At 50.5% G+C, this 17850-nt stretch overlaps 1 protein-coding gene across 14 annotated transcripts in view; it reads left to right on the forward strand.

Annotated features, from left to right (window-relative positions):
• The window catches only part of SGMS1 (sphingomyelin synthase 1), a 261758-nt gene that overhangs the window by 223026 nt on the left and 20882 nt on the right, over window positions 1–17850 (forward strand). For 13 of the 14 annotated variants that reach the window (XM_046028070.1, XM_046028069.1, XM_046028073.1 and 10 more), the window contains one exon: window positions 1854–2642. The exons of the other annotated variant lie outside the window; for it this stretch is intronic. In XM_046028070.1, coding sequence (XP_045884026.1) covers window positions 2032–2642 — 611 coding nt within the window. In that variant the 5' untranslated portion in view covers window positions 1854–2031. The remainder of the gene's footprint in view (window positions 1–1853; window positions 2643–17850) is intronic. 14 annotated transcript variants of the gene reach the window in all.

Raw genomic sequence — 17850 nt, forward strand, 5'->3', positions numbered from 1 at the left:
CCATCCAGATTGTTCTGAAGCAGTTTTCACTATCAGTGGCATTTCCAGTAGATTTTGTGTTCTCTTCCACTGTCTACATGTTGACAGATGTGAGGGACATTTCTTGAGATACGAGCAGATGTTGAGTGAACCCCTGCTTGTGAGTTATGCAGGTGCTCAAGACCATAGCCCTTCCACCGTCTCTCATGGTCTCCTGAGGGGCATGGGTGCAGACGGACACGTTACAGAAAGCACAGGAACAGCAGCGTATACAGAAGGAAGAACACCCAGCCTTTTTGCAAAGTCTGGGTTAGCTTGAGCTTTATTGCCATTTCATTGGTTGTTATTTGATGGGGAAATTGGGAGTGGACATCTGTCCATCTTCATTCCACAATCAGATTTGGGGTCCCGTAGAGCGGAGCCTGAGTCTCATTTGTGCCAGTCCCTCCCAGTGTGCTCCATGAGGAGCTGACGGGAGTCCCTGGGGAGGAGGCCCGGAGGACAGACTCAGTGACACCCATTTGAGAAATCCTGCTACCCAATTTCCCTCCTGGAGGATTTTCTAGAGCTTCTAATACACTAATACATGCTGCCCTCTCTAGAAGATGCTCTAGTATACAGTTCCTCAGACTTAATTCGGATTTTTTTTTAAAATTTTATTTATTTGACAGAGAGAGAGATCACAAGTAGGCAGAGAGGCAGGAAGAGGGAGAGAGGTGGAAGCTGGCTTCCCGCTGAGCAGAGAGCCCAATGCGGGACTCGATCCCAGGACCCTGGGATCATGACCTGAGCCGAAGGCAGAGGCTTTAACCCACTGAGCCACCCAGGCGCCCCGGATTTTTTATTTTTTGAAAAGAGCATTTTGTCAAATGATTATTCTGCAAGGCATACGTGGAAACTACTGCCAATACTGATTCCTAGCCACGAAACCTACGGATCTGTGCAGGTGTTTTTGTAGTTAATACAACATTGACCTTGTGAGGGAAAGAAGTTAAGCTCACTCTTAGGGTGTTTTCCCAGTGAGAGTAGACAGTAGCTCTTGGATAGGACAGAAAAATTGAGAAAGGAGAAAAAGGATGTGGGACCAACAGACTCCTCTCAGTGCTGGATTTAGGTATGGTTTTTAAAGCACTGACAACAGCCCTGTGAGGGGGTATTTGACTCTGTTCCTTTCACAGATGAGTAAGCTACAGCTCACCCGGGGTTACCCGTGGGAGATCTTGAGTCAGATTATGGTCTGGCTTCTGCTGATGACATATTTCACTAACCATGGTGATGTGTTATAGAACTGGGTCTTTATTCTTAACTTTTCTTGTTTTAAATTATAAGCGTTGTAAAAGTTGTACATGTTTATTAAAGAAAAACAGGAGGGACAAGAGTAGAAAATGCCCCGTATGGAGGAAAAAGGGATTCATTGGTATTTTTGCATGTTGTTGGACCCCATGGCCCTGAGGCTCAACGTTTCTGTGATTCTCTCCTATATCCGCTAAGTTGCTGTATTTTATGTACACGTGAAAACATTTCTCCTCCGGCTAGAATGGTAGATGAGGCAGATTTGCTGCCTGATTTCGGGTTATCTCCGTACACAAGTGAGCGCGGAGGGAGCCCCTGAGCCAGCCCAAGTCCTGTTGCGTTATTGCTTAGGCAACACGCCTTTGGAGAGGCTGTGATACGGCCGTGCGGGGTGTCCTCTGCTGCTCCTTCGGGGCAGGAGAGCCGAGGCGAGCGCGCAGTTCCTCGGGCTAGTGGGGGCGGGACAGACGTGGCCTCCGCGGGGGCCGGATCTGCGTCCTCACGACGTGCGTGCTCTGGGCCGTGCGTGCTGCGGGGACCTGCACGCAGCCCCCTCCTGACTGTTTCTCTTGCCTCCACAGAAGGAAGACGGCCGGGGCGCCATGAGGTGAGCGCACCGGCACCGAGAGCCCCCGAGAGCGGTGTGTGGGCTGCGGGAGCGAGAGCGGCCCCGCGCGTCTGGCCACGCACGTCCCCGGCATGAGGCCGGGCAGCATGGGCGCGCCGCCGCGGGACCGCTGACCCCCGCCCGCCGGGACCATGAAGGAGGTGGTGTACTGGTCCCCCAAGAAGGTGGCAGACTGGCTGCTGGAGCACGCCATGCCCGAGTACTGTGAGCCCCTGGAGCACTTCACGGGCCGGGACCTGATCGGCCTGACCCGGGAGGACTTCACGCGGCCGCCCCTGTGCCGCGTGTCGGCCGACAGCGGGCAGCGGCTCCTGGACATGATCGAGACCCTGAAGGTGGAGCAGCACATGGAGGCGCACAAGAACGGCCACGCCAACGGGCACCTGGGCGCAGGTGTGGCCAGCCCCGGCCCCGGCCTCCAGGCCAAGCCCAACGGGGTGCCCAACGGCTATAGGAAGGAGATGATCAAGATCCCCATGCCGGAGCCCGAGCGCTCCCAGTACCCCATGGAGTGGGGCAAGACGTGCCTGGCCTTCCTGTACGCGCTGGCCTGCTTCGTCCTCACCACGGTGATGATCTCGGTCGTCCACGAGCGAGTGCCTCCCAAGGAGGTGCAGCCCCCGCTGCCGGACACGTTCTTCGACCATTTTAACCGGGTGCAGTGGGCCTTTTCTATCTGTGAAATTAACGGCATGATCCTCGTAGGACTCTGGCTAATTCAGTGGCTGCTCTTAAAATACAAGTAAGTAAATCGACAGCTGTGGGACTCGGGGCTGGGGGGGGTCTGCCTTGCAGACGTCTGGTAGTCATTGTTTGGAAGTGAACGTTTTCAAGCAGTAGGAATCAAAGCATACTAGCTCCTTTTTTTAATTCTGATTTTATTATTTTAAACCGTGTGCCCTGTTGAACAAGGGAGAGCTCTGGCAGTTGTAAGAAAATGCTGTGTTTACTGCCTGTTTGGTACAGGATCCCTACAGAGCGGTGAATGGGGCTGTGGAGATGGCGTTCTTCCGTTTTCACAGGGAGGAAAACCCTCATGGAGCACAGGCTATCGAATCACAGATAAAGTGCCCAAACTCGGGGTCATTAACCCGCCAAATAAATTGTGGACAGTCGGCCTGTTGGCCATGTGGCTCGCCCTGCGCAGGCTCAGACAGCGGGCCCCTCAGCAGGCCGTATTTAAAGCTGTTTCACACACAGAACGTGGAACAGCGGTTCCAGAGTGCCGGGGGCCGTAGGAGAAGACGCCCTCAAAAAACGACTTTGTTGAGGCCCATGGAGTGCAGACAAACCTGCTTGGCTTTCCACCTTCTAGAACGTGCGCCACTTAAAAGAACGTGTGGCTGTTGCATTGTGGTTTCTTAGGATTTTAAACGGGCACATTTTAGTTTCAGGCAGATGCACCTTTTTTTTATTATAACTGATTACTTTAACTTTTATTTTTTAATTAAACACATTAGTCCGATAGTTCCAGGATCCGAAATTAACCAGTTCTGAAGTGGTTAATGATAACAGCACACAGATCAATCCTTCCTCGGGAATGGTCCCCTCCCTGATGCCTCTTTCACAAGCTGCATGGCTCTTTCCAAGGACAGTGGGACATGCTCCACGTTCTGCTTATTCTTAAAACCAACCTGGTTGTCAAGCAGGGGCTGTAGCGTGGCACTTTCTGAGCCTTCAGCCTTGAACGAGTCTCTCTGGTAGGACCCTACCAGGCCGAAGCTATGTTCCAAGCTCTGAACTCCGTGCAGACCCCCTCCGGCAAGCTCTGTGTTGGGTTGCTTGGGGCCGACTAAGCGCCAACAATGTTCTCCTCCTCGATGTCTGCTTCTCCCTGTTAATGGACCGTCTCTGTGGCTTCCTTGCATGGGAGCTGGGAACGGTGTGTTGAGAAACTGAACTTGTGTCCAGTGGACTGTGTTTCACAACCCACAGTATGGTCGAATGTTAAGGAAATCCTCTTAAATCAAGAAAACAAACTGCAGACTGAGAGTCTGCACCGAGCTTTATCCAAGAAATGATGAGTTTTTTCCTGGAATGTGTTTGCACCTTGAAAATTCGATATCCACAAGTGGAAATGAGCACAGCGTCTGACAGGGCACTGGGAAGGGACTGTCAGCCTTTATAAAGGAAGTTGTTTAAGTGGATCATATTTATTTTGGGGTTGTCTTGTCTTGGCAGTGCCGCAGTAAAGCTAAGTTTAAAATAGAAACCGTGGTCTGGGCTGTGTTGATTGGGTAGAAGACTTTTTGGTGGTTTGCTCACTTAGTTTTAACAGGCTAACTAGGTAGGATAGCGTTGAAATGTGAGGTGCTCAGAATTTACTAAATTACATTCTTTCAGCCGCAGAACTTCAGATCTGCTTTTGATTTCAGACTTTTTTTTCTCCCTCTAAAAGTCCTTTAGAAAAAAATGCCAGTATGTTTTGCTTTACAAAGGCAGGGTCCATTCAAATTATGTTTCCTGGGTTTTTCCCTGATTTTTGTTCTTTTGTGTATTATGAGTTCGTTTCCTCTTTTTTTTTTCATAAAAATTTGCACATGCAAACAAATAATTTACTGCCCCAGAATAAAACATTATCTGTCAGTCATACTGTGTGCAAATTCAGATGGGTCACAGAACTGTGACTTTTATTTTACTTTTTTTTTTTTATAACTGTGACTTTTAAATAACATCTACTTGTTCTAGGAAGTGTTCTCACAATAGGGCTTGCTTCTTTTTTTTTTTTTTTAAGATTTATTTATTTATTTGGCACAGAGAGAGATCACAAGTAGGCAGAGCAGCAGGCAGAGAGGGGGGAAGCAGCCTCCCCGCTGAGCAGGGAGCCCAATTCGGGACTCGATCCCAGGACCCTGAGATCATGACCGGAGCTGAAGGCAGAGGCTTAACCCACTGAGCCATCCAGGTGCCCCAGGCTTGCTTCTTTTAAGCAGATTACTCTTTATGTTTCTCTCAGCTGGGACTTCTCCTCAGACCAGTAGTGATTTCATGTTTTACTGGTATTAACGGCCAGTGCCATAGTCATTTGGGTATTGAAATGACGCAGCCGCATTAAGCTGTGAATCCATTGGTTCACGCCTTGGGCAGAATCAGGCCAGTGCACAGCTGCAGGGCCGCCTGGGTCCAGCCCCCGTCAGGCCCCAGCATGCCGGTGGTGTGGGTCAGTCTCTAAGTCCCCAGAGCTTGTTTTTTCTCACAGATAAAATAAGGGCCTCCTAGTCTAGATGATACCTGTTATTCTGTACAACTGCGTTTTGTTTCAAACATAATCGAATGGACCAGTTATGTTAAAAAAGTACTAGCCGAGGAGCAGCTTTTGTCCAGAAGACATCCAACTCAAGATTGTTTGAAGTCTTCTCTCGAGTTTCCCCGTTTCAGGAGACGGTCGCAGGAAGGGGAAGCCAGTGGTCATGATCATCCAGCCCTGTCCGCCTCCTGGGGCACATCCCTGGCTCCCCGGCTCCTTCCTGGGGAGGCCCCTCTTCAGCGAATGTGACACAGCAGAGATGTGGGGGGGGGAGGAGAGATCGAGACTGACAACCAAGCAGCCCGTGTAAATGAACTCCTTTCCTTGGCTCTCATCAAGAAGATTAGGATACTTCGTAGGGTCAGACGGCTCGTTTCCAGTCATTTGGCTCTTGGCATTTCTGGTTGTGGGATATTCTCTCGAACAGAGCTGACGTCTCACTCTGTGCTTGTCTGCCGTGTCCTGCCATCTCCCCAGCCTCCCCCAGAGGTTTGCCCCTCGGGAGCTCCCTCACTCCCAGGAGTTAAGCTTGTTTGGCCAGTAATTTCCCAAGGGCATTTGACTTTGACTCTAATAGTCTCCGAGCCCTCAAAGGAATCAGTCTAGTCTTTCCTGCTTCTGTATCGTCCGCTTCTTAGAGAATTGGAGGCTGAAGCTGTAGAGGATAATTTATTGAGCAATGAGATCACTAAAATTTGGGCCAATAACAAGCCCTTCAGCCAGATGTGTGAGGTGCTGGAAAACCTTGATGCCGAATTTGACCTGGAGACACGTTCTGCCCTTTGCTGTCTACGGGTGTCCTTTACTATTCAAACACAAGTTTTGCTTTGTATTTACATTTTTTCCCTCCTTAACATGTTCCCCTCATGTTTATATGTGTATATATGTATCTGTACATACACATACATTCATGTGGTATTTCCATGGCATTACGAAGTGGAAAACAACAATAATGCCCATCTTTGGGAACTTTTTGATTTTTAAAATTGTAAATAATGTTGTCTCCCCATTTAGAATTGAACTTTCAAGTCACCGACTAGGAAAAAGCCCTGTCAGACTTCACTGCAAAACAGGTATCCCTTGTTCTTGGAAAGCATGACAAAGCGTATGTTAACCTTACTCGTTTGGTAAGGGCTCCTCGTGCACGGCTGAGAGGTCGCTCCCACGGTGTGGGACCCATGTGGCTGAGCTCTGTCAGGACGGCATGCGTCCCCAACAGAGAAAAAGGTCAGGGAGCAAGGTTGTGGAATTTCTGAGTCTGTCCAGGGTCCTCCAGCCACCAGAGAAAGCACTGTGACCTAGACCCACGGTCGCAGGTGCCACAGACTCTGCTTGTCCCCCACCGAGACACCACGCTTCTCTTCCAGCTTCCTCCCCCTCCCAGGCGGGCAGTGGCTTTTCCTAGAAACCTGCAATGTCTCCTTTCCTTCCACGCCGAGAGCCCCTGCGTTCTGACCCTCTGACTTCAGGTTCTTCACTTCTTTGCATTCCCGTCTAGTGCTGGGTGCTGGGTGCGGGGTGCTGGGTGCTCTGGGCGATTCCCCACCCCGTTCCTTAGCGTGGATTCAGGCTCCTTCATAATCTGGCCCTGGTGTGTCCCCACCTCCTCTCTGACCCCTCGGCTCGTTTCCCCGGAGCTCATGTCACTGTGTTTTCTGCCCCTCAGTGCGAGGGTTGAATTTCCTCCAGGGGAAAAAGAGTCCATCTTGCCGGTCATTCATCCTTATGCCCCACTGCGGGGTGCCAAGGCTGCCAGATAGAAAGTGCTCATTTACATTCATGTGTTCCTTCACTTTGTCTTTATTCAGCAAACTACCAGGTGCTGGGCACTGCTCCCGCCCCCGGGGTGCTGCCCTGAGTCCTCCTGGAGCTCACGTTCTGGCCAGGGTGAAGCAGACACTCGGACGAACGAATGAGGCCCGGCGGTGTTCAGGGAAATGCAGAGAATTGAAGCGGTGTGACGGCTTACAGGCTGGGGGTCGCGGGGAAGGGGTGGTGTTTGATACGGTCACTCAGAAAGGCCTCTGAGAGGTGACCATTGAGCAGACCCCTGAGTCCAGGTGAGGGGGTGCTACGCAGGTGTGTGGGGCAGGAGCCGTCCAGATGGGAGAGTTGAACGCAGAGGGCCTGCGGCTCCCCCGAGGCACAGCCAAGGGTGCGTGTGGTCCACCGAGCGGAGAGGAAACGGTGACGCGGAAGGTCAGCAGGGTGTGGGCGGTGGACCTGCGAGAGGGCAGCGAGGGCCACGGGCGAAGCACGGGGATACTGTCCCAGGCGTGGTGGCGAGTTGTCAGAGGAGAGTGATACGATCGGGTCAGTATTGTTTAGGAGCCTTACTCTAGCTGCAGTGTAGACACGAACAAGCCAGAGTGTCCGGGGCAGCCGGCGGGATGCCACTGCAGCCGCCAGGAGGGACAATGGCTAAGACTTGACGTGACGTCTGATGGCGTCTTGTGCTGGGCCAGTGAGGAGGGATGGCTGGCTTTGGGTGCATTTGGGGTTCCCTCTGTCTTCCAGACACAGGGCTAGCTGCCGCTGCAGAATTCCTCATAGGAGATTTTGGGGTCTCTCTGTGAATCCCTGAATTTTCTACAGAATTGAATGAGGAGATCGAATTCACTAATTTGGGAGTTCCCATAACCTTGCTTGAATATGTTTTACTTCAAAGTCCAGTCACGTGTGTATCCCAGTAGCTGTTTTCTCCTGTGGCTACTTTGGATGAGATGGTTGCCTAAGGGGAATTGTGTGAGTCTGTCGGGTTTGCGGGTGGGGACAGTTTAAGGACGAGTTAAGTGTTGCGGGATGTATTGGCCCGTAGGTGGAGAAGAAAGGAGCCACTGAGTAGCTGAGATGCAGAGTGGAGTCAAGTCGAAAGAGCTAGGTGGTCCAGGCCCTTGGGGCCCGGCGTAGAACATTCTGGCATAAACGGTGGCAAGGAATTCCAGAGACCATAGCCTCGGAGTAGGATCTTTGGAAGTCGATGGCATCCCAAGGGGAAAGAAGAGGAGAAGAAGGGGGGAATGGTGCTCGCAGACCCACTGAAGAGCTGCCACGACCTCGCTGTCTAGAGGAGCTTCTGGACTGTGCTCCTCTGCGGGAAAGAGCCTGTGCGGGCTCCCAGTGTGGCTTTTCCGGGGTCGTGCTCCGCGAGCACAGACGGGAACCCCTAGGTGGCTGGTGGCAGTGTGTGTGTTTCATGCTCAGAGACCACTCTGGGAAGGACTTGTTTTGTCTTTCATCCTTGATGAATGCTCTGGCTTTGAGGCCCTTGTTCACCAGGAGGGTATCTGCCAACCTACGGATGTGGGACAGCATCACCTCTGCCCTGCAAGAGGGGTCTCATTTCCCACAGTGCCCCTGTGCTCGCGGGTAGCTGCTGCCGTCTGATGCGGACTCGGCTCGTGCGGGCTTGTGGCTCACTCCGCAGGCTGTGCACTGGCTCGTTCCTTTTACCCCGTTTTAACGCCACGACTGTTCATAGTAAGCGGATTGGATCAGAGGACTCCCGTCTCTCCTCCTCTGATCCCCGAGGCAGTTTAGGACATGGTTACTGTCTGCATCATCCCTGTTGTTCTCAGATCTCCGATGGCTGCGATCGAGTTCTTCACAGCTCAGGGTGTGGCGCACCTGACCGGAAGCTGGCCGTCCCTGTTCCCGTGCAGTGGGGGCCGTTTCTCACGCTCTGGGAGAGGCTCTTCTTAGGGCCATTGACTTTATTGTAAGTTGACCTCGTGCTGAGGACCACGAGGCTGGTCTGTCGTGGGACGTCAGGGCATCTTTACATTAAGTTGTCGATGGGGAGTGATTGAGGGCGAGGCAGCGGCACTGAGCACAGCAGAGCACGGGGGTCATCTTCTGGCGGGTCTCTCTGCGGCCTTTGGGGGCACGTGGCTCCTTATTTGACAGGTCAGCTGTCGTGTTCCTCGCCAGCATGAAAGCCAGAGGAGAGCGCAGGGACCCCTCCCCGCTCCTCTCCCATCCTCCCGCCCATGTGCTACGTCCCAGACATGCCGACATGCCGACTCCCTTCTCTTTCCTTCAGGACCTTTTCATCCGCGTTGTCAACAGTCACCAGCACCCCGTTCCAGTGGCAGATCCCCAACCTATTGATTAACAAGAACTGGGTTTTCCGTGCATTCTGTCCTCTCAGCCGGGCATTCTCGAAAATAAGTGACGGCTCCCCTTTCTCAGCAAAGGCCATGGAGACTCGGAGAAGCGGTTGACTTGCCTTAGGTCCCCCAGAGAAGGACTTGGGGATTGGAGGCTATTCGGTATAAAGCCAGTATAGAAGTGTCTCCCATCCCCGTCATCTGCCCTCTGCACATGAGTCTTCTTCGCTGATGTGGTGGCCTGAGTTGGTGTTCGTAGGACAGATAGACTGAAAACAGATCCTTTCAGTGTTCAGTAATAAGGTTTATGGGTCACATCTCACCACGTGGGAGACACGCGCGCTTGTCCCTGGATGGGTCTGCCAGCTCTGAGAGCTGTCCTATCGTGCTGTTCCACCGTAGTCTGTAGAAAATGCACATGGCTCTGTCCTAGCCGTGTGCTGTCCTGTGACCTCCCAGGTATGGCTCAGTCATCCCCGCTCTGGGAAATCCCCTCATCCTCAGTCACACTTCTCCACTGAGGACTGCTGACCAGGAGTGCCCAACCTTATGTTCTTGCTTTCTGTTTCCAGCAAGTTCTCTCCTCCTTTGATTCTGACCCCTGACCCCGTGCCTCTCCCCCAACCCCGAACCCACCCCCCCACCCCCCATCCCCACAAGCCATCTGGGCTGAGATCCTGTTTCCTTTCCTTCTCTGGGGCCTTTCCCTGTCCTGTTTTCTTCCTCTGTGACCCTGACCTCCCAGGCTTGTGCAGGCCCCTGCTCCCCCTCCCTCTCCAGGGTCGTCATCCATCACCAAGGAAGGAGCGTCACTCCAGGAGCTGGGTGAGGGGACTCACTCCCCTGCTCGTCCTTACTTCTCATTCCTACAGTAGCTGGCAGGTGGGCTCCTCTTATTTCCTCATTTTTACCAGGTTGGATCTTAAGACCTGCATGCTAGTCTAAGTCCCAGGAATTGTAGGGAAACTAGATTCACCCTGAGGAGCTCCCTAATTCAGGAGCCACAGCAATTTAGGTTTGAAGTTAACAGAAACGTTGTAAGAAGCTTTTCAACCGAAACTCAGGAGAAAGGGGGAGAGAGCAAACAGAAAGGTACATAGGGACAATACACATTTTCATTTGTTAATTTTTATTTATAACACCAGAGAAAAGGAAGTCCCAGCAGCTTCCCCACAGGCAGATTAGATGAAAAACAAAAAGGAAACAAAAGTTACCTGTCTTGTTGCCAGCCATAAACAATGGGTTTGTAACCTTTCTGATATTTTCCTGTGCACGCTCAGATATGTATAATATATATATGACTGTGGTTTTTGTTTTGTTTTGTTGTTTTTAAATGCGGAGCCCATTGCGGGGGCTCGAACGCATGACACTGAGATCATGACCTGAGCTGAGCTAAGAGCCACCCAGGTGCCCCTTTACGAGTGTGTTTTTAAATAGTCTTATATTTGCCTTCTACTTTATAGCATACCTAGGGATGGCCTCTTTCCCCACTTCTCTTAAAAAACCATTAGGGGTGATCTGCTGTAGAAGTCGCCACGTCTGTCCCCCACCGGCCTGTCCTCATCACGATGGAGGCAGCCACGCGCTCGGTTACGGTTACGCGGTAAATCCTACTGGTGTCAGATCGCCTGGGCCTCGGGCTGCTCACTTTCCTGAGCGAGCTGCTGAACGACTGTGGTGGCACAGCTTCCTCCCCTGGGAAACGGGGTCCTGCAGAAGCATCTGTGTGTTGTCACACACATGGAGGGAGGGAACGTGTAGGACGTGCCCGACAGCGTCCCACCACACGCCCTGTTCAGAAGCAGCATCCCTGCCCTTCCTCGCTCTCAGGCCTGACCCCCCATTCTTGAGATTGGGGGCCTGTGAATCCCACTGCTCCTGGCCATCTCTGTTGCTGCCTCGGTCTCCACTGTCCCCTCTCAGCCGGGCCGGGCAGGAGCCTCCTGCTGGTCACTCTGCCATTTGTCAGCTCAGCAGAACACCCGTGTCACTCTCTTGAGTAAGTCGGTGGATGGCCCCCTTCTCCCAGCGCATACAGCTTGGAGGCCAGAAGGCTGGTGGCGACTGGGGAGGTCCTGCCAGATCCGGGGTCATCAAGCCCTCTGCCCTTTCCCCTCCTCATGCTCAGCAGACGCACACACATGCTGGCCTCTATCTGGAATGTCGTCCCGTCCGTCCTGTCCCCAAGTCGTCATCGCCTGCCCCCGGCCCTGTGACAGCCTCGCTCAGTTTTACCGTTTACTCTTACCTAACATGCTCTGTGTTTACTTGCTCACCTGGATTAAATGTAGATCATAACATCTACATTTATTACTTACTTATCTTGGTTATTGTCTGCCTCCCCCACGAGCAAACTCGCACCACGGGGCAGATTGTGTGTCCATCGTGCTCCCCCGTGTACTCCCAGTGCCCACAATGATGCCTGGCGTCTGTGTTCCTAAGACGTGAGTAAACAGGTCAGAGCAGCAGCTCGCGGCTGGTGAGTGCTGCGCTGTGCTAGTTACTGGGCCTAAAATGCAGTACGTGTTTGTCACTGCTGCTGGTAGATGTGCTTGTTACGGTTCTCGAAACCCTCTGTGAAAATGAGAGTGTGTTACTTTTCAGGTTAATCCGTTAGCCCCAGGGCAAACATGAATTGTTCTGTTCCGCTTGCGGTGCGAACCAGCCCCTGAGTTAGGGGATTCGAGGTGGTAAGCTCTGGTGCAGGAGAGATCCGGCAGTATGTGTACGTCTGTGCAAAATCGGGTGTACCAGGTGTGTTTGTGTTTCGTATGCACGTACAGGTGTTTGCGTGTGCTGTACTTACAGGCACACCTATATACGTACTCAGATTTGTATTCATTTTTGTTACTAGCCTGAAAACAGCAAAGCCCCCTTGACTTTAATTCTTTGTAGCTCTTTCAAGTAGATCATGTTGATGTTATCTTTCACATCTTGCAGAGTAAAATTTTTTCTTGATGTTATGATCTACATTTAATCCAGGAGGTGAAACATTTTTATAAAAAGTGGGTTGAGTGGGGACAGTTATGTCATGTGATCTGTTCTTTGCAGATTCCCTAAACCAGTGTGGACCATTTCGTGCACTTAATTGGTGACTGTATTGTACTGCAGCCCTTTTACCTGGGGCTGAGAAACCGAAGCTGTAACCTTTTCTCCCCCTTGCCTTGACAACTTCGTTAGTAGAAAGAGCAGCTAATTGAAAGTCTGGACACAAGGGCCTGTTGCTGTTCTCATTGACTGACTCTGCCCCCAGGCTAGTCTTTAAACTCCTCACACCCTCATTTTTCCATCTGTAAAATGGGACTGTAATAGACGCTAAACGGGAACATGGTTAAAATAATTAGTACCAAAGATGTAAAGTCTCTTGAGTTGGCTTTTTAAAAGGCAGAAAGATACTCTGCGTGTGCAGACACGTGTCTGGGCTGGGTCCAGGGGCATGTCTCATTCTCCTGATTCAGAGAGGGTGCCGTCCACCCCGTGTAGGGCTCATAGGAAGCACTCCACGAGTTCTAAGTCTCCCAGGAGAGACGGATGTTTACTCTTTGTTCTGCAGCATTTATTCCTTCCCTTTTGTTTATTTCACAAACCTTTCTTTGGAATCCTTTTTCCTAAAGTACGGAATTAAGCCCTGGGTTTTCCCAGCCCTCCACCTGGAGCAGCTGGAAACCCCGATGGGGGTGGCGAGGAAACAGGCAAGGAGGACCGAGGACCTGGTCCCCAGGCGCCAGGGGTTTGCAGTCCTGCTGGAATGAAAGCGGCGATCTTAAGTGTGCATTTCACTGTCCGTGCCGGCAGGCTGCAGAGCAAGCATCGGTGCAGATTACTTCTGGCCAGTCTAGGGAAGAGTTGAAAGGAGAAACGTCCATGGAGAGAAGCAGGAAGGGCCTGTCGGAGGGAGTGAAGAAACAGTGGTCTGAGGCACAGAACCGCATGCCTACACGTACCGTTGGGAGTCTCCCCGGGACGGCAAGATGAGGCCGGCAGGGCTGTGTGGAAGAGCTTCCTCCTGTAGAAGGGGCGAGACACTCTGTTGCCAGTGGTGGTGCCAAAGGCACGATTGAAAATACCACAAGGTAGAACCAAAGTGCCGAAGTGATTTGGAGGATGGAGTGGGTCTGTCCCTTTAGGGACATCTGGAAGGTTTCACGCCGAAGTGGCATTTGGGGTGGATGGGGAGGGTGATAGCAGCCAGGATCACGGGAGAGGCCAAGGAAAGAGATTTAGGGCAAAAGCAGGAAACGGGAATCTGAGAGAATAACGAGTGGCTCTTTTGCCCAGGGCGGTGGGCTTTATGTCTGCAAGATAAGACGGGTGACGGGGTCAGGTTGAGGGGCGTTTGAACTCGGTGGGAGTACTGAGCCGTTGTCATAATCCAGGGAAGCCAAGGGCTCATAGCAAGGAAGTACAGGGAGGTGAACACATTTAAAATCTGTGGAGGGAGCTTCAGCGGCATGTGGGACATATACGTGGGGTGGTGGTGGGGAAGAGCTTAAACTAGGAGACTGAGATGGAGCGCTCCAGGGAGCTTCTCCAGGGACCCGTCTCCGAGCCCCGCGTGACGGGCAGTGAGTGCCCTGGGAGTCCAGGTCCTACCTGAGGAGGGAGGGACTTGGCAGTGTGGGTTCCAAGAGCACCAGCAGCACTGGGCTGAACTTCGGTCTGGAGGACGTTGCAGAGGGTGGTGGGAAAAGAGGTAGAGAGAGGTGGGCCCGCGCATCTCGGGCCTCCTGGGCTTGGTAAAGGATTTGGATTCTATTTAAAGTACGTTTGGGGGGGGGCGCCTGGGTGGCTCAGTGGGTTAAAGCCTCTGCCTTCGGCTCAGGTCATGATTTCAGGATCCTGGGATTGAGCCCCACATCAGGTTCTCTGCTTGGCGGGGAGCCTGCTTCCCCCTCTCTCTCTGCCTGCCTCTCTGCCTACTTGTGATCTTTGTCAAATAAATAAAATCTTCAAAAAAAAAAAAAAAGAAAGTGCATTTGGCAACCATCGAAGGGTTTGTTTCTTTCTTTCTTAAGATTTTATTTGATAGAGAGCACAAGCAGGGGGAGTGGTGGAGGGAAAGGGGGAAGCAGGCTCCCCGCTGAGCAGAGAGCCCAACATGGGGCTCGATCTCAGGACCCTGAGATCAGGATCTGAGCTGAAAGCAGATGGTTACTGACTGAGCCACCCAGGTGACCCCATTGAAGGGTTTCAAAGGACACAATCTGTTTATCTGTTTCCAAAAACTGATGCTGGCAGGTCTGTGTGGAATGGATTTTAGGGAGGCGTGGATGGAATTAGGGACAGCAGGTGGGAGAAGGAGATGTCCAGGTGAGACGTCCAGGTGAGACAGAAACTGAGGGGTGGCTGCCATTTCAGATGGACCAAGTAGACACGGGCTGTAAGCACAGCTGAGCACAGTCTGCAAACAGTGACCGGAAGTGGGCACGTTTCATGTTAGCGATCTAGAAGGGTTTGTGTCAGTACTCTCATAATTAACACAGTTATTAAAGTATTATCAAAATTCTTACTTATGAAATATGACCTACAACACTGAGAGTGAAAAATCTTGAGTTACGTAGATTTTCCTTTAAAGATTTTATTTATGTGAGAGAGCACATGCCTGTGAGCAGGGGGATACGGAGGGAGAGAGAATCCCAAACAGACTCCCCGGAGAGCATGGAGCCTGACGCCGGGCTTGGTCTCAAGACCCTGAGGTCGTGACCTCAGCTGAAGCCAAGAATCAGACGCTTAACCGACTGTGCTGCCCAGGGCACCCCTGAGTTTAAATAAATTTTTAAACATAACTTAAATGTGTTAGGATGTCAGCTCATCTCTAAGCACACACGGTATCGTCTGAGGTAAAATTGGGATTTCCTCACAGTCCGACACCATTTCCGGAGTCTTTCTGTGTTGTGCGATACATTTATAAAGCAGCTCGCACTCGGAACCTCAGTTTTCCCATCTGTGAAACAGGGTCACGTTGCCTTGCAGGTGGCTTTAAGGACTAAATGGCAGTGTTCGGCATAGGAGAAGTTTGGCAGAACCCTGGCCACTGTTAATAACAGCCTGGAAAAACCCCTCCTTACATTTCTTTGATTCATAAGGAGGAGGTGAGGCAGCCTTTTGCTGGCAAGGAAGCAAAGTTCTGAGGAAAGTAATCAGGACGGCCCAGGTCACCGCGTGACCTTTGTGAGAGGTGGAGCTAGTGCCCGTGTGGCAAGGCGCTCCCGTGCCTGGTAGAAGGTCGGAGCTGGTCCCCGGACCTGAATGAGGTCCTGGCTTCCCTGACTGTGCCAAAGCCGGGGGTCTCCCTGACTCTGTGCCCACCATTACGTGCGCTCCCTCTTGTTTCTTGCCTCTGGGTTTAGGATTACTGCTTCATTCTGTTGCTGTGTGTCAGGGCCTGTGTGTTTCCCAAAGCCAGGAGCTTCCATAAAGAGCTTGCTGACCAGGTCTGAGCTCCGAGAGAATTACTCTATGTTTTCCGGCTGTGGATTAGTTGCAAGAGACAACTTGTGGGAAACAAAAGAACTTTCTAGTACTTCAATTTTACACAGTAGTGTGGTAGTGGTTATTTCTTCTCCCATTCTTTTTCTTTAGAATTTTAGACCATTGTGCCAACGCCAAAAACAACGTCCTACTACTAGTTTTGGTAGTATTTAATCAGGTTTTGAGCACGCTCTCCTTTTTAAATACGGATGTTAATAAAGTCACCCGTTCTGGCCATAACATGCTCTTCTAACGAGTCTTTCACAGCTATCTTTAAAATAGTAACACTTTTATTCATGTTTCCTTATAATCATATTTAACAAATAAGGGTTTTTTTTTTTCCTCTCTCTCAGGAAAAGTAGTTAAGAACCTATTACCCAAATCCTTGGGAGACAGATAACTGAGGCCAGGTGCAAATCTCCCCCAAGGTCCCGGTCATTGGACAGTGTGAGGGGTTGGGGAGCGTGAAAGAAGAGTGGACCCCATGTCACAGAACCCCAGTGTGGTTCTAAGAATTACAGCAGCGTCCTGTCCTTGGCATTCACTTCATCTCTCGTAATATCTCATTAACACATCTCTGGCATTGTGTTGCTTTGTCACATTTTTAAAAATTTTAACCCTTTTTTAAAAAAATGTCTTCTTTTATCATCCCAATTTTCATCTATGTGCTGCTGGGGCCAGCACACGCATCTTGAACTTTTAAACCTCTGAGTAAGTGAAAATTGTAATGTGTGAAATTCTTTGATGAAGAAAATGCCTTAAGTGCATACAATTCTTTGAAACACTTTTATAACCTACTTTTTTTTAAAGCTTGTGCGAGGAGATCCTGGCTTAACATTATATATTGAAGCTATTCCAAGATTAATTTTTAAAAGATTAAGTAAATGCCAAAGATAACATTCTTGCAAACAGCCGCTCTCAACTTACCTTGTTCATATTGATGAAGTCACATGATAAAGTCACTTGACCTTTTACGTCAAGTCAAAGAGTAATTGTGGCTGAATCATCCACGTTTGTGACTTTTAAATTTTTTTGTAATCTTAATTGTAATCTTCGCCCAAGTGGACTGATAGTGGTCACCTTGTTTTCTTTCCCCGAAGAGATAATGTAGATAAACATAACCGCTTTCTGTCTTAGATCTTTCTTGTGAAGCTCAAATGAAATTGCAAATAATTTGTTTGGGCAGGAGGGCTAGAGAGGGCATTTCCTTCTGAAGAGAGATGACCCTTCTATCTCACAATGGAAAATCCACTTTGGTATTTCGAGTATTCTCGGTCAGACGTTGCAGGGTTAGTCTTACTCTCTAGCATTGTCCCTCTTTGTACTGTTTCATTGTGTTGTGCTTTTTGTCATACTTAAAATTAAAGGTACATACCTTCACAAGACAGCTGTACGCTGGATGAATTCTTGTCCTCAGAGGTGGCGTGCACAGCTTTGCTAGGAGACAGTGATGCCTCTCTGGTGAGCAGGTCTGACCCAGTTTCAGAAATCTGGGTGGGGGACAACGCACTGAGCTCTATCTGTGCGTCATAAGTAACCGACTTCAACTGCTGCAGTCAGGAATGAAATGCAGGGGTACTAAAAAAATATTTTTTGAAGGTTTTATTTATTTATTTATTTGAGAGCGAGTGAGCACATGGGGGGCAGGGAGAAGCAGAGGGAGAAGCAGACTCCCCGCTGAGCAGAGAGCCGGATGCAGGACTCGAGCTCAGGACCCTGGCATCATAACCTGAGCCAATGGCAGATGCTTAACGACTGAGCCACTCAGGCGCCCCCGTTTTTTCCTTAAATTTTTTATTCACACAACTGACGCGTTACTTCGTTCCTCTTGTTAAAAAATGCACGTGATACCAGCTCTCTTGCAAAGATGCATTTCAGTAGGAATGTCCATTCTGCCCTGTGAATTACAGAGTAAATGTTCAGTATCTCAGAAAAGCCTGTCCATTGTTTCTAAGATTTTTTTGTATATTGAACTCAAGTTGCCCCAGGCCAAGGAAACATGAGAACTCCTCCCAGTTGGGTGCGAGGAGCCCACAGGACTGAGGAAGAACAGGGCAGGAGTAGAAAGGGAGGGAAAGTTTTGTCCAAGGTTCCCCCCGAAGCTAGTACAGCTTAATCTAGTT

Source organism: Meles meles, chromosome 13 (genome assembly GCF_922984935.1).
Source record: "Meles meles chromosome 13, mMelMel3.1 paternal haplotype, whole genome shotgun sequence".
Taxonomy (NCBI): domain Eukaryota; kingdom Metazoa; phylum Chordata; class Mammalia; order Carnivora; family Mustelidae; genus Meles; species Meles meles.